This window comes from Silurus meridionalis, chromosome 9, assembly GCF_014805685.1.
Source record: "Silurus meridionalis isolate SWU-2019-XX chromosome 9, ASM1480568v1, whole genome shotgun sequence".
NCBI classification, from domain to species: Eukaryota; Metazoa; Chordata; class Actinopteri; order Siluriformes; family Siluridae; genus Silurus; species Silurus meridionalis.
The window spans coordinates 1,463,938-1,485,149 of record NC_060892.1 but is presented as its reverse complement, the minus strand read 5'-3'; the positions used below and the strand labels follow the sequence as shown (position 1 = coordinate 1,485,149).

At 41.3% G+C, this 21,212-nt stretch overlaps 1 protein-coding gene across 6 annotated transcripts in view; it reads left to right on the top strand.

Moving 5' to 3' along the window:
* Nucleotides 1-4,391: 4,391 nt before the first annotated feature.
* Nucleotides 4,392-21,212, top strand: part of celf5a (cugbp, Elav-like family member 5a) — a 190,982-nt gene continuing 174,161 nt past the window's right edge. For 3 of the 6 annotated variants that reach the window (XM_046858147.1, XM_046858143.1, XM_046858142.1), the window contains exons 1-2: nt 4,392-4,943; nt 16,591-16,673. In XM_046858147.1, coding sequence (XP_046714103.1) covers nt 4,541-4,943; nt 16,591-16,673 — 486 coding nt within the window. In that variant the 5' untranslated portion in view covers nt 4,392-4,540. The remainder of the gene's footprint in view (nt 4,944-16,590; nt 16,674-21,212) is intronic. The other 3 variants (XM_046858146.1, XM_046858145.1, XM_046858144.1) reach the window with 1 other exon arrangement.

Sequence of the window (21,212 nt, the reverse complement as noted above, 5' to 3'; positions counted from 1 at the left end):
ATCATCAGGATCTCACTTCATTCCATCATGTACATTTACACCACATGCTGCAGACTGTGCAACTCTTTCAACTCTTTCATTGACACATTTTGCAGAAATAACCGAAACCACTAATGCTTAAATGTACAGTATTTATTATATGTTTATAATGTTTATTTATTCAGGAGCAGCTCTGGTCCTGTTGTGTGGAAACAACAGGACCAGTTTTCAGCCTCTTTTTTGTAACACGCCAGCAGATGGCAGCACAAGGCTGAATGCACAATCACAGGAAGCACCGACCTTCATAAGTCAGTGTGTTAAAAGACATCGTCCCCTGTACTTTGTAAACTGTGCAACTGCTGACCACGTGCGCATCCTGTCACCGAAAACACATGAGTTTCTCGCCGGAACAACACAATCTCACTTCCGCACCAGATTTGTCTCCTGCGGACTTCGCCTTCTGCCCGAAGATGAAAATGCAGCTCAAAGGTCTCCGCTTTGATATCGTTGTGGAGATCCAGCCTCTCCACGCTTCGAGAAGAAGACTGTCAGGACACGTTTCAGAAGAACTCTGGGAGCTGTATTACTGTGCAAGGGGTCTATTTTGAAGGTGACATCGTGACGTCATTAAGGCTCAACACTCCTCAATCCACATTTGCTCCAAAAAGTGCTCGAATCAGTTCCAAAAACTTTGAGAACCAATTTTTTAGTTGTTGAAGTTGAATACATTTTTATAGAACTGCAACAAATTAAAAACTCTGAATATTTGATCGCAAATTATTTACTTTTATCTGATTTGCAACAGTTCTTCTACTTTGTGACGTGACCATGACTGTTATTTTATTTGTTAATTGAAGATTCCTGTAATGTATGTACTATTGGTTATCAGCATTTTGTGATAAGCCTGCCCTCTAGTGGTGACATATATAGTGATGTATTGAAGTTAATAGTTCAGAGTAAAAACACGACTGCTGTGTCTCATTTATCTGCCAGCATACACAACAATTCCTTTTACTTCTTTGTCTTTTTGTTTTCTCATTCTTTCGTTCTGGAGTGTTGAAGACGCTGTTGATGGTTAATGCAGTGTTAATGTGGTGAACAATTTCGGTTTGTATTTTCGGAAATTAAACCTGACAAATGAACTGTTTTTGGATTTGTCACTAACGTGTGTCTTGGTGTCGAGGACTCGTAACGTTCGAAACGAGTCAAATCCTCACATACTGTTCAAATCAGATACTCGCAGACGTTTACTCGAGTCATAATGGAATTGGTTTTTGCAGTGAAGATCTATACTTTTACTCGAGCGGTGATTTTCAGCTCCTCTGGTACTGTACAGTGTACAGCTGAAATGCCCATAAAACACTTTCATTCACTGGACCTGAAAACATCTCAGAGTGGAGAAAGACGTGTGCAATACCAATCAAAAATATTGTCTGCTGTGTAAATATATTGATGTCTCCAGACATTTATAAGCTTCCTGGAATCATCTGAGAGCATCCTGCACCAGTACTGGCTAATTAGACTTCCTCCAGTCATCTTGAGAACTTTTGGGCTTCTGATTGGGTTTTTGAGCAACACCATGATCTCCTCACTGCAGCTTTACTTTGGAGAACCATTTCAGCTAAATGATCTAAATAAAAGACAAATGCCTGGCCTCCAATCATCTTCCCATCACCTGACACGCACCTGCACATTTACTGAACACTTCTTTATATTGTTTCCTTTTCAAAGAACTTTCTCTCCAGATTTCTTAACAACTGCAAGCTTCATGTAGAGAACTTAGTGGCTTGTTTGAGAACCTTCTCAAGCTTCTTCAAGCTTCTTTCAGAGGATGTGTTTGCTTTTTGGAGAACTTTCTCTCCAGCTGTCTCAACAACTCCAAGCTTCTTGAGAGAGAACTTGGTTGCTTTTTGGAGACCTTTCTCAAGCTTCTTGCATAGAATGTGGTTGCTTTTTAAAGAACTTTTTCTCCAGATGTGTTAACAACTGCAATCTTCTTGTAGAGAACTTCCTTGGCTTACCAGCTCCACTAGCCTGTTGAAATGTAACCTTATTTCATCAACTCTTCATCTTAGTTCCAACTCAACCACCTTCAGCTTGCTGAATTACATCTCTTCATCTTTCATCTCATCTTCTAGGAATTTAAGTGGGTGCTGCAGCTTGATGTTGCTTCTAAGGTAACTTATCCATCCAAGGTGGTTGCTAGTTTTCTTCTCCAAGTCCAAATGTTCAGATCATATAAAAGTTGCAATAGTATCCAGGTACGTATCCTTCTGACAGGACCACGCTTTTTTTTAAATCCCAGACGTTCCTCAGTGTCAGGCTTTGATGGATGCTGGCTCCCTCGGGTTGCTGTTGAACACCACGCTTGGGGTCTTCACATGCTTCTCATTGATGATTTCAGTGCCTGAGGTGCTGAAGCAGAACATATCAACCATCTGTCATTTCAGCATCATCACTCTGGATGTGGATGGATTGAAGCTCAGACACAGCCACACTGTCAGCATCTCCGGGTTAGCTCCTGACGGTAAACTGAAGAACACCAAGCTGCTCATTGTCTGGTGCATTTTGCGTCCACATCATGCGTGCGCTATAATTTGTGTCTTCTCCAAGATACTGGGCTCATGCACCGATCTCCTCAAAGTATCATGAGAAGGTTGATCTGTAGATGTTTCTGCTACAAGCAGCAATAATTGTAGCACTCGGAACTATATGTAGCTTTTCTGAAAGTCCCACCACAATCGATCTCGCAGACGAGTGAAATACTAACAGTGTTGGTCAATAAACCCTGGAGTGGAAGTTCTGCCTCTTTCCATCCCATCAAGAACACCTCTAAATTTAGATATCCTACCTCCTTCAAGGGCTGCTTCAATACCCACAAGCTCCAACGACTATCCAGTCACGAAGCCTCGCCATCAGGAGTCGTCATAAGAGTTTTTTTGTCTTGAGGAATGAAGGCAAGGGAAAGTTCTTCAATCGCTACTAGATAAAAGATAGAAATGAAAACATATTTCAGTGGAGCAGAAGAGTAACAACAACGCATTACGCCTTTAAAGCCTATTTTCCAGGATTGATCGAGATATTGATTGGCGTATTGAAGCTCAACGCCACTTCCTGTCAATAAGGTAGAACATGGAGTGAAGAAAATGGATTTTTTCTAGTTTTGTAAAAAAAAAAAGAAAAACAACAAAATATGGGGTACATAACATACAATAAGTGAATCTTTGGAAAATAAGAAATAATAGACTACAACACCTAATATAAATAAATAAATAAATAAAAAAGAACTTTTCTGGTAGTTCCTCCAGGAAAACTCATAAGTGTGTGTGTGTGTGTGTGTGTGTGTGTGTGTGTGTGTGTGTGTGTGTGTGCAGATTTCTTGTGCTCCATTGGTTTTCTATACCATGTGCTCAGCGGAGGAAAAGACGCTCGTTGGTAGAATAAACACAGATTTCTTATTTACATACAGAAATATATATGAAATGAGCTCAGAGTGGCAGAACGTCCACCATCATGTTTCAGAGCAGACTGATATCTGCATAAAGCTTCTGAACATCATCTCCATATACAGGCCTGCAGGTTTCCTCCCATATCCCAAAAATCATACGAGTAGATGGATTTGGTACTCTAAATTGTCCCTAGGTGTGTGTGTGTGTGTGTGTGTGTGTGTGTGTGTGTGTGTGTGTGTGTGTGTGTGTGTGTTTTGATCAGCACACGATTTAAACCTTGAATGAATCTTTTAGATCACTGATTGTGTTCAGCGGTGGGGTTGCGATTCCACTTTATCACCGTTTGGTGTCGCCCGAGTGCAGCGAAACACGCTGCTTATGGCCTTCAGCCGCTTTGCTTGTGTTCTGTGTTTGTATTTGTATGTATTTTAATGTGAATGTGTGTATGTTTGTATGTTAATGTAAAGGTGTGTATATATGTGTGTTTGAATGTGAATGTGAATGTCCATGTCATTGTGTGTATGGTGAATGTGTGTTTCGATGTAAATGTGTGTATTTGTGTGAATGTGCATTTATATGTGGACATAAGTGTATATTTGTATTTGTATGTGTGTGTATATGTGTGTGAGAGTGAGTGTATTTGAATGTGCATTTGATGAGTGTGTGTTGTGTGTCGATTTGAATGTGTGTGTGTGCATGGTTGTAGGTGGATGTAAATATGTGTATTTTATGTGGCTATATGTGTGTGTATTTGTATTTGTATGTAGATATATGTGTGAGAGTGAATGTGTGTGTGTGTGTGTGTGTGTATATGGATGTGAATGAGTGGGTGTCTATTTGTATGTTAATGTGTGTATATTAGTATGTGGTGTGTATTTTATTATGTGGTGGATGTGAATGTGTATTTTGTATGTGGATACCTGTGAGTGTGTGTGTACTTGGATGTGAATGTGTGTGTGTGTGTGTGTGTGTGTGTGTGTCGACCTGAAAAGAGTGCAGGTTTCCAGCTGAGTACTCCCTGTGTGTGTGTGTGTGTGTGTGTGTGTGTGTGTGTGCTGGCGCGTGCGCGCGCGCGCTGTCATTATTGCTATCCGGTCTGCTCCGCGCTCGCGATGGCCAGATTCATTCGGCGTGAGGCAGGAAGGCAGCAGCGCTGTCCCGCTCCCGCTCCGGTCCCCGCTCCGGTCCCCGCTCCTGCACCCTCACACGCTCCGGTTCCGGTTCCGTGCAGCCTGCTCGCGCCTGGTCCCGCGGAAGCACCGAGCCCACAGCCGCTCCTCTTCCTCCTCCTCCTTCCCTACCAGCACCAGGTTCTTCCCGAACCCATGAACGGCTCCGAGTCCATCTCCATCCACCAGGAGAGCGGCACCATGAAAGACCAAGACGCGATCAAGCTGTTCATCGGGCAGATCCCGCGGAACCTGGAGGAGAAAGACCTGAAGCCACTGTTCGAGCAGTTTGGGAAAATCCACGAACTCACCGTGTTAAAGGACCGATACACCGGCATGCACAAAGGTAACAAACACACACACACACACACACACACACACACACACACACACACAACACCTGTTCATATAGGGCATCAGACTCACAAGTCCATCACATCTGTGACACGGGACCTTCCCTCATCCAGGTGTTTTATTATAGATTATCTGCAACCTTTCTGCTGCATGATGTTCTCCAGAATCCTCTCCATCATTCTTCTGCCATGAAGCTCAGAGCTCTTCTAGAAAATCTTCCATTAACTTGTATTATTTTTGACATGCAGTCTGTAGTGTACCTGTGGGATTTACAACGTGTGTGTGTGTGTGTGTGTGTGTGTGTGTGTGTGTGTGTGTGTGTGTGTATGAGACTCTAAACAACCTGTACAAAGACTCTTGTCAGTCATATATGATGCTTTTTCAGATCAGGGTAAATATTTTCTTCTCTATTCATCTGTCCATTTTTTTTTTACATCCAGGAATTCATTCATTTTCTTAACCTCCAAATTTAACATTCAGCCAAATTGTAAGTATTATCCTCAGGCTGGAGACCTCCAGAACCTCTTTAATGGACCTCATGCCCTAAGTAGATCAGTTTCTTTGAAACCTGAATGACCGACGTGTTGTTCCTTTTAATGATGAGAATGAAGACCACCTCAAACAAGTGCTCATGCGGAACCCAGGAAGAGGCGTGCATGTTTCTCAGAATGGTGTATTGTTCTAGTTAGGTATGACGCACGTTTTACTTTTGTGGCTGTGTAGTTGTGAAGATGAAAGAAACGGGGTATGCGTGAAAAAGTTCTGCAGGCTTCACTTTCATCAGGTGAGGAATCTTTAAAAGAATATACAGGTACGCAATGGTTGGTTTCCAGAAGCTTATATGAGCATGCATGGACGCACACGCACACGCGCGCGCACACACACACACACACACACACACACACACACACACACACATTTAAAATATGGGAGGTGGTAGCTTAATGGTTAAGGCATTGGACTTTGGACCAGAAGGTCATGAGTTCAAATCCCAGCTACACCAGGCTGTTGCTCCTCGGCTCATGAACAAGGCCCTTAACTCCTTTATCTGCTCAGAACATCAGTTTGAATATAGTGTACATTATTAATGTAACATCCAGTGTAGTATAATTTCTACCTAAAGTCCTGTGGACGTCACGCTCAGTGATTAAACCTCTCGGTCATTGTTCAGAAGGTCAGGGGTTCAAGCCCCTGTATTGCCCAGCTGGAGCCCTTGAGAAAAGCTCTTAACCCTCTCTCCTCCAGGACTCCTGTTTCATGCTGCACTCTGACCCCAGCATTCCTAAAAAAATGTCACTGTAATGTATATGTGACAGGTCCAGTCCTCTTTCTCTCTTTAATGAACAGATGATGGGAGGTTCCTCCTGCTAAAGGGATGAGATGTGGAGACCAGGCTGCTAATTCATTCAAGCAGGAAAACACGGCATTAGTTTGTCAGGCGTGGTAATAACGCATGACCATAATGACTCGAGCGAAGAGGATTAGTGGTTCTAGGTATTGTCTGAAGCCCGGGGTTCCTCGGATCAGCTGGCCCTCGTGTCCCTTAACGGCGCCGGCTTTTCCACCAATTAAAAATGTGCTCTGCTCCGGGACGCAGCAATATTTAATAGGACTAACACTGTTCGATGCCGTCCCCAGGCAAATATCGGGATTAATAATTAGCATTCGGCACTGCGATATTTAATGATTGATCGTTGAAAGTGTAACACTCCCTTAGCACTTAATTAAAGTTTGGATGTTTAATATTTAACGAACTATTATGGGAATATGAGATTTTCGGAATTTTTGTACATTATAAATGCGGATAAACGCAGGGCGGCAGTTTGGAGGCGTTTTCACCACATCGTCTTTTTTTTTTTTTTTTCTCGCGTATGGAGAATTCTTATTGTTACAAATGATCATACGTGGTAGAGTGAAATATTAGCATTAATGCCATCGAGGATCATATTCCTAATGTCTTTCTAACTGGCTCCGGAAAGCCCTGAACAATAAATCAGAGTAATAATCGAATGAAAATGGCAGCATTGTTTTTTTAACTCGTCTTGTTGAAGTGGGTTTCATGTGCGGACGTCATGCGCTAAACGCCCGGATTCAGGGCATTTATGTGCAATACAATCAGGCTTTTTTTTTTCTCCTCAATTGATTCGAGATGCACGTAAGATTGATTTTGTGAAGCTTTTGGAGTTTTGTGGAATTCTAATATATGATTGTGCATTTTGTATAGAAGAATGGCTTCAAAAGTCCAGGCTGTTAATAGAAAAAGTGTGTGAAACGAGGATAATTACCTCTCGAGATAAGGTTAATTGGAGTCAGAAGTTCCAATCAATCCGAGTGTGGGTTTGGACTGCGCTCCCATAGGAGGAAAAAAAAGACAACTTGTCGTTCACCAAATTCGGTTCGATTGCAAAACGACGTATTCAGATGATATTTTTGGAGATTTCTGAAGACGTATGTTCAGAAAGTCGACGTTCGGACTCATGTTCAGGATCAATTCTGCACATTGAAACTGCACACGGTGAGTTTTGCGCTTGAGTGAAAAATTGACAACATTAACAATGAATATGAACTATAATAAATGAGTATTTGGTGTCTTCTAGATGAGGATGAGGTTCTCTTTTGGGTCTGGTTCTTCTCATGGTTCCTCATATCATTACTTGGAGTCACCACTGGCTTGCTCATTAGGGAAAAACTTAAATGGCTGATGCTGAAATATTATAATGATATCTACAATGTGCCTTTGTTAAAATTGCTCTACAAATAAAAATAAATTGAATTAATAGATTTGATTAATGCTCTGAATGATGACATCAATCCAGATTGATGGGTTGTAATTATTATAGAAAATTATGTTTGTTCAACAACCAATCTTCTTTGCTGGTTGATTTTCCACCAAAAGTGCTGCATATCGACACCAAACGTGGAATTCATCCCATGTGTGAAACACGGTGGTGGGTGCATTGATTTTTCATGATTTCGATGATTTTATGGTCGTCTGTTACACGGTTTTAAAATGGATTAGAATTGAGTTTATTAGATGGACAGCACATGTAGGACGTTTTGGAGACAAGGTGAGGGAGGTGAGATTGAGATGGTTTGGACATGTGCAGAGGAGGGACATGGGGTATATCAGTAGGAGAATGCTGAGAATGGAGCCACCAGGAAGAAGGAAAAGAGGAAGACCAAAGAGGAGGTTTATGGATGTGGTGAGGGAAGACATGCAGGTAGTTGGGTTGAAAGAGGCAGATGTAGAGGACAGGGGAATGGAGACGGATGATCTGCTGTGGAGACTCCTAATGGGAGAAGCCAAAAGAAGAAGAAGAAGAAAAAGCACCATAGACTCTAATGTTTTGTCTGCATTTTAGATCAGGATTGATGGACATTCATGGTCTAGACGGTGAAACTACTTGATAAATTTGGTTGTTAGATCAGATGCTTATTCTCGTGGTGCACCAATTTGGCAACTACACCACAATTGCGTTTGTGTTTCGTTATATTTTTGGGTTAATAATCAATAATTCGGTAGATTTTGGTGGAGCGTGATGGCAGAATCAAATCTGATATTTTGATTTACTAATCTAATAGTCAACATACAATATATGGACAAACATTTGTGGACACCTGAACGTGATATTTGTCCTTTTTGAACATTCACATTTAGCCTTCATTTGATGTTATAATGATCTCTACCTTTCTGGGAAGATGTTCCACTATATTTTGTGGAGATTCATTAAGCCACAAGGGTGTTAATAAAGTCTGATGTACTGATGTGGGTGAGAAAGTGAGGAGGCCTGGGGTGCAGTTATCGTTCATCAGAGCTCCATAGCAGGAGATCTTCCTCTCCAAATCCATGGAAAGCAGATCTTCATGGCGCTGGCTTTGTGCACAGGGGCACTGTCATGCTGGAACAGGTTTGGGTCTACTAGTTTAGGTGAAGGAAAATATCATGCTCCTGCATCCAGATGTGCTACACAGTTGTGTGCCTCCAAATTTGTGCATTTTAGTGAAGAAGCAAAAATGACTGTCAGCTTTTTAATGAACAATGATTTCGTTAATTAATACTGAACACTTGTATGTAGAAGAAGCTTCTCAAACCAGCCAAATTTTTACACTGAAACAAGCAAGTCACCACAACCCAAAATAGACGAGTGTATTATGCAACAAGGTTTTTTTCTCTCTTTCTTTGTAAATATGCAAAAAATCTGCCTGAGCTCGATTGGGTGACCATTAATAAAACAACAAAACTCACTAATAAAACATCAAAGCGGATGTTCTATTACTACCAGAATCTCTGCAGTAAAATGCTGTTTTTTTTTTTTCTGAGACCCATGTTGCACTTGAGATTAGAATAATTTTTTTGGAGCATGTTGGCTATAATTTAAATGATGGATCCTTCAGATGAACGATGAGAAATCTGTTTTGTTACCGGCTGTTGAGCTTTTCACGAAAACATTTGGAACACAATAAAAAAAAGAAAAAGTGTACGATTTGCTCAGAACCCTGAAAAAAAAAATCAGTTCTTGTCGGTTTTTATGGTCTGAACCTGGCAGCTTCCTTCAAACCATGCTTAGTATCGTCATGGCAACTACAGTGCAATATTTTTCTATGAACGGAGACATGGATAAATATATATACATACCTTACATCAGATTTAGGCTTTTTTGCAGGGAACTTTTTTAGGGTAAAACTGTATACAGAATGTAAATAAAATAAGCTGAGGTCAGATTGTTGAAAGCTGAATAAAAAGCCAAGATTTTCGTTCTGCGTTTTGCTGATACATAAGAATTCCTGGGAAAGATTGGAGAACCTCTATGATCTCGAAAGCATGCTAAGATCTTCCCAGACATTTTAATAATAATAATAAAAAAAACATAATTCTTTCAGTTTCATAATTTCTGACTCTTCTAAATAAGAAGTTGGGCAATTTTTTGACATTATTTTGTGTGCAAGTGCAGAAGAAATGATTTGTGTTATGTTATGGAGAAATGCACTGTGCATGTTTATTTCTCCATTGATCCACTGTGATTCTGCGATCACTGAAAGTTTGTTGTCTCACATTCGGACTCCTTCTGTCTCGCTGAACTGGACAGGAGAGAAATAAAAAGCAGGAGGATAAAGCAGGGCAGAACAGATGAACAAACTAAGAGAGAGAGGTTGTCCGATCCATAAAAAACTAAATGGTGGGTTTAACGTGAAGGTGCGCAAGAAGTGACTACTAGGCGTGAGAGCATAAAAATTTGAATTCGATTTAGTTCATTTGTAGAGCAGGTTTAACAAAGGATGTTGTCTGAAGTATCAAGAAGAAACCTGGAGACTCAAAAGAAAAACAACACAGAATGTCTATTCATTACAGTTTCATCATTGTTGAGCTGTACAGCGATTGGCGCTTAAATGCGGACCTGTCCATGGTCCTGAATTATTGTAGCAGACTGTTGATTATAATTACAATTAATTACAGTCCAAATCCATCCTTTAAAGTTCTTGAGTTGCTCAGGAACATCATGGATCTTTAGGATGTTAATGTGGAACCATTCTTACATAGAGACATAGAATGGTTTCTAATTGAAGAGAACACTTCAAGAGAACACTGGAACATCCAGAGATACAGCAGGGTGGCGAGGTTTTAGCTCAGTGGTTAAAGTGTTGGATCAGAAGGTCACAAGTCCCAGCACCATAAATTATCCTTTAAAGTGGATAACGTTGTAAGCTTAATATCATCCTCATCCTCATTATCATCATCCTATAGACATATTTATTCCCCAACGTAATTATAAATGGCATTACGAGGAATGAGAATTGAAATCATTGTTCTTTGTGCCACTCGTCAGGAATGGGTTTGAAAGGATTGCTGCTCAGCAGGGCTATAAATAGGAATCTGTGGTATTTCCAAAAATAGGTTAAGCTGCCATCGCTGCACTGCTGGCATGACATCACCACATTGCTGCCAGCTTTCCCCCGAAGACCACTCCTGTACTGTGGAAATGAAGGGAAGCAGAGTGTGAGGGAGGAAAAAACAGAGACGACGGGTGGGGATGGAGGTGGGGGTGTTGGGATGGACTGAAAGAGAGAAAGAGTAGGAAAACAAAAGCGATAGAAGAAGAAAGAGAAAGAGAGAGAGAGAGAGAGAGAGAGAGAGAGACGGGGGTAGATGCACCCTTTATTGCTGCCATTTCATTTTTTGTTCCTTTGTTCTTCTGAGAGTTTTTCCTCACTGCACAGCATCAATTAGACTCGACTGTGTATATCTGTGACATGCCAGTTTCCTCCTTTACCGCTTTACCATTCTGCCCTGTTCCGGGGCAACTTGGGTGCATTCCTGTTAAAGTCATGATGATGATAGATCTAACACTGAGTGTGATGTGTAGTTTCAGGAGCTTTCAGGAGAAAGTGGGATCAAATTTATTTCTTACACTTTCTTACCGTATTGTGGTCGCATTCATACCTTGCTATGTTCTCGCATGGTTTTTCAGTTACCCTTACAGAGCTTTATGTGGATGAGGTGGTATCAAAAGTTTTCTAGACTAATGGTGCTAACTGGTGCTATTCTGATGGCGAATGCTGCAACGAGAGCGGAAGAACATCACAGGAAGAAGGAAAGAGCTCAGGAAGACCTACAACGAGCTCAACCCCCCGAAAAATGAAGAAACCATTTGACAACTTGTGCATGATGATCGTCGAACAATCCACATGATCTTACTTCTGCACCCATCCTACTCACCAGATTTGGCTTCTGCAGACTTCTCCTCCTTGCTGAAGATGAAGTTTCAGCTCAAAGGTCACCGTTTTGACACTTTTGCAGAGATCCAGCGCAAAATGCAGAAGGTGCTTAAGAATTTTTAACGACATGTTTGAAGGAATATCACAGGGAATTTTAGTGTGTGTGTGTGTGTGTGTGTGTGTGTGGTTTGCGGTCTGCAAGCTAATTAATGGTTCCAATTATATACCGTAAATCATTTTCAACAAAAAGTAATCAACGTTCACACTCAGCATGTAGAGCCATAGTAAAAGGTACAAGAGATATCCCCTTGAGGGCACCACCTCAGTGGTAATAAGTGAATCACTACGAGCATTAATCTGAACACTTTTCCTTCTTAACACTCATTGAGTATTGGGACACCTGACTTTTTCACCCATGTGTGGTTCTTCCCAGAAATATTCTCACAAACATTTCCCTTTGCTTGAACCATACATGTTCCAGCATGACAATGCCCCTGTGCACAAAGCCAGCTCCATGAAGATCTGCTTTTCATGGGTTGGAAGATGTGGAAGATCTCCTGCTTTAGAGCTCCAACTCTAAAGAACTTGTGTTCAAAAAGCACTTACACATTTTTGATAACTTCTTCTTCTTCTTCTTCTTCTTCTTCTTCTTCTTCTTTTGCCTGCTCCTGTTAGGGGTCTCCACAGCAGATCATCCGTCTCCATACCCCCCTGTCCTCTACATCTGCCTCTTTCACACCAACTACCTGCATCTCTTCCCTCACCACATCCATAAACCTCCTCTTTGGTCTTCCTTTTTTCCTCCTTCCTGGTGTCTCCATCCTCAGCATTCTTCTACTGATTTACTCCATGTCCCTCCTCTGCACATGTCCAAACCATCTCAATCTCACCTCCCTCACCTTGTAACCAAAATGTCCTACATGTGCTGTCCCTCTAATAAACTCATTTCTAATCCTGTCCATCGTCGTCACTCCCAACGAAAAACTCAACATCTTCAGCTCTGCTACCTCCAGCTCCACCTCCTGTCTTTTACTCAATGCCACTGTCTCTAATCCATACAACATCTCAGGTCTCACCACAGTCCTATAAATAGATTTTTGATAACGTTTAGAAATAGTCTAAAATTTCTCAATAGAAAAAAAAATCTTGAAATAAATAGACTTGTCTAGAAAAAGCATTAATCATAATAAAAATATAAATTTTTGCAGTCACATCTAAATGAAGGTTGAATAATAAGAAATAGATTTAAAAAGCCCACACCAGTTTTTACTTCTGCTGCACTTGGAAAACCGTTGGAAACTATCAATCCATGCATGTGTGAGAAAAAAAGGTTTTGTTCTTCAGACTCCCGGCTAGACGAGGATCATGGATGTTGGACACACTTAAAGGTGCCTGGTTTAATTAAGCTTTACAGGTTACGCTAGAGTACTGCTTATATTACAAAACTCATTACAAGCTAATTAGGCCGGGGCAGGGACAATGCTGCTGTTAGAAGTTGATTGCATTGTAGAGAATCAGACTCTCGTAGTGGTTGAAACGGCAGTGGTGGTGGGGCTCGTTATATAGTGGATCTGTATGTTCAAAGTAAGTTTGAAGCTGACGAGACTTTATGTTCGGTGCACCAGACCTTGGCTTACTATTTAGGAACTAACTACTCTGTGATGAGAAAAAGAAAAGAAAAGGAAAGTAGAACTGATGGGGAAGAGGATTGCCATGTGATTAGGCTACGAGAAGAAGAATTGAATCATTGAGAGGCAGATTTATCCTATAGGCATCTACATTTAATGGGCATTTCGCAGCTAACGTGGTGGCGCGCTCGAGAATCGGCGGGCGGGCGGCGTTTGCTCCGGAGGACCATCCGTAAATAAGGCAGCAAATGGATGCTGTCAGCTGCGAAGAGGCAGAAAAGCAGCCGCCGTTCACAGCTTGCTTAATCTCCACCATGTCTCTCCATGAAGCTCCAGTCATCGAGGGAGCCTCGCGCAGAAAACGGTGTACCCAAAGACTGTAGTATATGCAGCTTCTTATTAAAAATGACAGCATTCTGTACACACCAGCATTGTTCACGTTGCATAAGCACCCGATGTGATTATCAAACACTGTGGCAGATCGTTTACTTACACCGTCCCTGTTTTTTTTATTTTTATTATTCCTCTTCTCCCACCCTCCCAGTCGTTTGCCGCGATGTCAGCAGGGCTTCTTTTATGTTGCATTTCGTATAATTTCATCATGCAGCCCGAAAAAAACATTTTTTTCTCACTTGGTATGCAACAGCTTGCTGGTAATTTGTACATGTTTGGATTCCAATTATGAAGTTGTTAGAGCCAGAGCCCGTGGGCTGCAAGTGCGTATTACACCATACATTAAAGCGTTCCGAAACACTTTTAAATTGAGATTGTATTTTCTTAGCCTTTCACATATTTATTCTTTCTTTCGTTCTCTTTTTTTTCCTCCCTTCTTCTTAATGTCATTGTGGCAGTTAATTTGCTCCAGACATGGCGCGTTTTTCCACCTATGCAAATGCATCCAATTTAATAGCGGCGTAATTGCACGACGCAAAAAACATTCCTTTCAAACCGAGGGTCAGGGACGTGGCCTTGGTTGGAGCTTTTATAGACATAAAAACTCTTTGATGTATTTAAACGTGGCGCTTGTTTAGTAAAGGGTTGGAATGGCATACAAAATAAATACACCGTTGGGTGAAATAGTTATTTCTGGGCGAGTGCTTGGAGCACAACCTGGGTACACATGGCGTGCATGGAAAAGGGGTCACGTTTATGTCAAGTTTATATGAGGTGAGAAAGATAGTCAAAAGGTAGATCTTGATGTTTCTTGGATTTATGGATATTGGATTAGATTAGATTCAAGGTCCCCTGGTGGTCTAGTGGTTAGGATGCGGCGCTCTCACCGCTGCGGCCCGGGTTTGATCCCCGGTCAGGGAACCAACCCCAGCCATTAGGGTTGCACAAGCCTTAGTGCCGGTCCCAAGCCCAGATAAATGGGGAGGGTTGCATTAGGAAGGGCATCCAGCGTAAAAACGTGACAAATCAAACATGTGGATGGTCCGCTGTGGCGACCCCTAACGGGAGAAGCCGAAAGAAAGATTAGATTAGATTAGATTTGATTCAATTCAACTTTATTGTCATTGTGCAAGGTACATGTACAGAGCCAATCAAACGCAGTTAGCATCCAACCAGAAGTGCATTTACAAGAAATGAATAGCAGTGTGATGTACAGAAGGTGCAGTAGGTAATGGAAAAGACTATAAAATATATATATATATATTTATGCATATAGTAATATACAATATACAGTGCAAAGATTGTGCATAGATGTCGGGAGATGACATGCTCAAATGACATGATAGTTATGTACAAGTATGAATGTTATATGATACAGTATATACAGAATAAATATGGGTGGAATTTACAGTAAATTTATTAAAAATTAAAAACAAGTTATGGATGGTGCAAAAATGCATAGTGGATAAGCAAAGAAAAAGGAAACAACACAAAAAGTGACAATGCAGTAGTGTATTTTTACATTGTATGATATAACCACAACCACATTAGTGGGCTTATTCATACCTTGTTCATGGGAGTCGAGATTTAATAAAGTTCCAGTTCCTGTCCGAACTATTGACGAAAAAATCCATGGCAATAGTTTTTCCGGGTTCCAGCTTGTTTTTACACGCGAGACTGTTATATTTATTATTTATAATTCATTCGTTATTTCATTATATTTATTCAATCGTTTTTTGGCAATCCATTGTGATCCAGCACCACAGTGTTTCCTGTTTTCTCATCAAATCTAGAGTTAGGGTTAGAGTTAGGGTTAGAGTTAGGGTTAGAGTTAGGGTCATCTCATCTCAGCATTTCGGAAACATTTCTAAAAATCTCTGTTTATCGCTCTGCTCGTTGGTACGCACTTCATTATTTGAGAGTAATCATTAAAGCAGCTCTTGACATCAAATCAAGAAATGCAACGACGATACGTTGTGTGAAACTATCCGGTCTCCAGAGTGCACATTAACATGCCGACAAAAAATAGGAAAAAAGGACGAGAGCAGAGAGCAGAGAGCGCAGATCCATTTTATAGCAGTCACTTTCACACCTATAAAAGTGTGATCCCCACTGAGGGGTTTGTAAGCTGCCAGTGAAGCAGCTTAACCCTGGCAGAGCGTCACCTGGCACCGGCACAGGTGCACCATTATAGCATGTTTACTGTCACTGTCGTAGAGCAAGGGCACATTAATGACGGCCCTGGGTTTCTCTCAGGCTGCTTCGACTGAACGAACGCCCCTTGCTCACTCGCGTGATCGTGTCTCACGGCGTCTTCTGGAAGCTCTATGGGCTATGAGATATTCTATGCTGTCCTCCCCCACTGTCTACATCCCTTCACGCCCCCCCGAGGGCCTTCCCTTCTGCACCATCTCTCTGTCAGGAGCAGTCGGAGTTTATCCCACCCAGCTGAGACGTGGGTGGTTTGGACAGTGACGACAGGCTGATGTATAGAGCTCAGGCTGGAGCTACAAAACGCACACACACACTTACACACACACACAAAGAACAGATAAAACAGGCTCCACCATATTAGAAAAGGAGCTGTTTGTATTTAACCAATATTCCAGGACTTCTCCCAGCCTTGTCACTGTAAGGAATGGTTAGTGCCAGCTCGATTTTTCAGCACAAACAATAAACCGAAAGACACACACACACTTTCTTTTAATATTATTATTATTTTGTTGTGCGCTCAAACCCAGATCCTGACCATGTCCTCATGGATTATTCATTTCTACCCCCCTTGCCTGTACTTATTCAGATCATAAAATGCAAAATTGGCCGTGTCCTGTGTTGCGATTGAATGTTTAAACAAAACCCTGCACTAACTGGTCGATTTGTCTCCCTGGTTGCTTTGTCTCACAGGTTGCGCGTTCCTCACCTACTGCGCCCGAGAGTCAGCTATCAAAGCCCAGAACGCCCTCCATGAACAGAAGACTCTGCCAGGGGTGAGTTTTTTTGTTGCTATTCTACAGCCGGGGCTTTCATTACGGGCCACCATATGCAGTCCGAAACCAAATTCAAGAAACCGATGTGGGAATAAATCGATAAGCCCCAGCCTTTTAAGATCAGGCTCGGAGCCGACTTCATCATGCCTCCACTGTCGGGGATACAGCAAGGAATTGATCAGATGCTTTCAGTGTGCAGTGCTTAGGAGGGCCAGGGACCGCAAAATGTCAATTTTTTTTTTTTTTTTGGTTCTTTCAAAATTCTTTACATTAAATTAGTTTATTATTATAATAATAAACAAGCCCGGGAAGTCATTGTAAGAGACCCTGTCAGGGTCCCTGTCTGTTGTCAGCATTGAGACAGAACGTTATAAAAAAGTAGGAGAACATCAGACACACATTTCTGTGGTTTATCTAAAACAGGGTTTCGGCTTTTTTTTTTTCTGGTTGTGGACATGGAATTAAAATGAGAGATACATCGGCGTGAACTGCTCCAACAGGTCATCAAAACCGAGTCTGTTTTATCCTTTTGCTTTTATCTCCAGAGCGTGTGTGGCTTTTTGTGTTAAAGGGCATCCAAATAATAGAAATGAATTTGTTTAAGAATGCCAGGGGACGTCTCCATGTGGTTACACAGAGCATGAAAAGCAGAGCGAAAAGGAAAAAAGGCAAAGGATTGTAGTTGATTTAAAGCTGACCTGGTGGTTGTTCAGACACTAATTGCACCCACAACCTCGAGGGAATCAGTCAGGGTCGAAGAGGTACTAGTACTATTTGTACATTTAATTTGTACTTTGAAGATATACACACACACACACACACACACACACACACACACACACACTGATCAGGCATAACATAATGACCACCTGCCTGGGTCCCTCTTTTGCTGCTAAAACAGTTTTGACCCATCAGCATTAACTTCTTCAGCAATTCGAGCTACAGGAGTTCGTCTGTTGGATCGGACCACACAGACCAGCCTTCGCTCCCCACCTTCATCCCCATGTCTAGCCATCACAATTTGGCCCTAGTCAAACTCTCCCAAAGCCCATTTGTCCTGCTTCAAACACATCAACAATGAGGACAAATTGTTCACTTGCTGCCTAAAAATCTCTTCCACTCACTTACAGGTGCCATGATGTTATGCCTGATAGGTGTGTGTGTGTGTGTGTGTGTGTGTGTGGGGGGGGTTGTTGATACCTGAGCATAAGATTGCTATGTGCTTCTCTTATAAACATCCCATTCCACATTTAGTCCCCATTTGCTTTTATAATAATCCTCACTCTTCTGAAAAGAAGATCTGCTGGACACAAGGGTTTTATTAAAGTCGGGTAATGTAGGTGAGGAGGCTTGGAAGCTGCAGTCAGCGTTCACATTCCTCAGGTTTAATACGGTTAATAGCTCTATAGAGGGAGAAAGCAGATCTTCATGGAGCTCAGTTTGCGCACTGTTTCATTGTCATGCTGGAACAGGTTTGGGTCTTCTAGTTTTGTCTAGTTTATGTGTGTATCTCTCAATGTGGTTCTAAGCAGCAAGTTTGAAGAGCAGAAATGTTTTGGCTGATACTTTTATCCAAAAAAGGATATAATTGAGACGGTGGACGTTTAAAGGAAACGTGTAGGGTATATGAAATCGTTAGATTTGAAATCATGACTTTCCGAGGCAGATAACAGATGCCTTTACCACGTTTTTTTATGTCTTATTCATTGTGGACAAGTGCATTGTCATGAATTGAACTGGTTCAGGTCTATAAGTTCGACTGAGCACAAGTGTCTGCTGCCAGTTTTGGGGTAACAGTTCAGGGAAAGAACATCATATGGGTGAAAAAGGCAGGTGTCCCTTTTTGCTCTGTTGCTCAGTAGCTCCTGGTTCCTCAACATCAAATGACTGTAAAAGACTGTAGAAAGAACATCACTCATAATCACACACTCCAGTGCTCATGTTAGTTCTCACTCTCCAGTGTTCTGTAGTGTTTAAAGACTATGATCACACTCTTGATGTCACCCGAATGAGGATGAGGTTCCACTTTGAGTCTGGTTCCTCTCAAGGTTTCTTCCTCATAACATCTAAGGGAGTTTTTCCTTCACCACAGTCTCCATGGTGCTCATCAGGGATAAACACACACCATTCACCTTCACTGTTAAATTCTGTAAAGCTGCTTAAGACGATGTCTGTTGTGAAAAGCGCTATAGAAATAAACTTGAACTTGAACTTTTGTCCATAAAGTGTATGTGTATGAATATGTGAAGGAAAAAGTTGCAAAAAAAAAGATACACATGCACACGCTTGTTGTGTACTCGATGCCCCTGAATGAACTTTACTCCAAATGTTTGTGTCCTCATGAGGGATGGTGTAGAGAGAAAGAGAGAGAGAGAGAGAGAGAGAGAGAGAGAGAGAGAGAGAGAGAGAGCGAGATAGAGAGAGAAGGGGAGGCAGAGAAGAATGAAGTAACAAATTGAAGTTTGTGTATGTGTGTATGAGAGTGTGTGTATGAGAGTGTGTGTATGAGTGTGTGTGTGTGTGTGTGTGTGTGTGTATATATGTTCTGCTATATCTGCACACTCCGTCCCCTGACCAGGCTGACTTTAAATCTTTCAGCACAACCCCTGCTGCTGTGTGCTGATGGTAAGTAGATATGCCAGTTGTTTGTTTTGCAAAATCCTGCTTGATATGCAGTTTGCCAAAGGCTTCAGCGTAATTCATGTAAACTCGGATTCCCCTGGAGACGACTTACAACTTATTTATGCCTCCGGTTTCGTTATTAACTCCCAACTATTACACAGTGAAAAGGCTGGAGAGACGGTATCCCGTCTGGCCTAAACTTATTTGCCGTTTTCCAGTTTGGAACGACGGTGAAAAGGAAGCTTTTAAAATATTCCGAGCCTGTTTTCATCCAAGATAATCGCTTTTATTACGTTAAAGTTATTGTCAAATTATTTATTTTTTGCACTTTCTGCAAGCGTGGTGGAAGTAATCAAAGTGAATGGCATCGTCTGAGCTAATGGTAAAGTAGCCCTGTGCTTTTTAAGAGCGGTAACTCATCTGGATGTGTCGGATTATAGTTTACAGCAGCTTGTTTTTGGTTCAGCAGTTCCTCCCAAACAGACAGTTTCTCTGTGCTTTTCGTCTGATTCATGGAGCAGGACAGATGACCTCAATTTGTGATCTTATAAAAAAAAAAAAACAAACAAACAAACAAAAAACAGAAAGTGTGTGTGTGTGTGTGTGTGTGTGTGTGTGTGTGTGTGTGTGTGTGTGTGTGTGTGTGTGTGTGTGTGTGTGTGTGTTGAACCCATCACATCCATTATTAATGTGATCACATCCACCACATTCCAGTTACTAAAGGATGATATAGTGATAATCGGGTAAGGATGGAATGGAGTGGAGTGGAGTGTTAGGAAATGGAATTGGATAGTGTGAGGTATGATAGCAAGGAATAGGATAGGATTGGGAAGAGGATGGGATTGGAAGGGTTGGCATAGAATGGAATGCAATGGAGTTGAATGGAATGGGATATGATGGAATGATATGAAATGGGATAGAGAAGAGGATGGAAGAGGAATAAATGAGATGGGATGGGATTTTATCCCATGGTATGGAAGGAATGGAGTGGAATAGAATGGAAAGGATGGGATGGGTATAGGATAGGAGGGAGAATGGAATGGGATGGGATAGGGTGGGGAAAGATCGCAAGATAGTATGAGATGGAATGGGGTATGATAGGATTAGGGAAAGTGATATAGGATTGAATTAGATAAGAAAGAAAAGGTATAAACAAAAGAAAATGGGAAGGATTCAATTAAATGGATAGGACATTTAATGTAATATTATAAAATAGACTTGATTTAGACTTAGGGAACCTGTACTGTACTTTGTGTCGTTTATACACGTTAATCCATGAAAACCATGGAGGCAAACAATAAACAATCAAAAAAGAACAAAAGAAGTCATAATTAGAAATCAGTGGGAAAATAAGAATGCAAATGAAGACTCTGGTACTGAGATTTCAGTCTGCCAGCTCTGGATACCTTCTGCCATCTGCCAGCCAGATTACCAGCAGTTATCTATACATCTAGTTATGAGCTGAAGCTGCTTACACACACACACACACACACACACACACACACACACACACACACACACACACACATGCAAAAATGTTCATGCCTAGATGTGCACTGAGATATAACATTTGTTTATTTTAATAAAAAATAAAAGCAAATAGTAATAAAACTCATTACATCAATTTACCACAATTTGTAATTTGTTTTTTTTTGTCTGGCGTTGGTGCTTTTATGTGGATTCTACTTATAGCTGGACTTTCAGCATATTATTATTATTATTATTAATTCTTGTCAAATATACAGCCTGCATATGTTTTGTATCTCCTGAATATATGCACTATACACTGTAAAAACATAAAGACTGGTATGTGTTTTCTGAACCTCCACTCTTCTGGGAAGATGTTCCACTAGAGTTTGGAGTGTACTTTTACCCCTATTAAGCAGATCTCCATCAAGCTGGCTTTGTTCACATGCT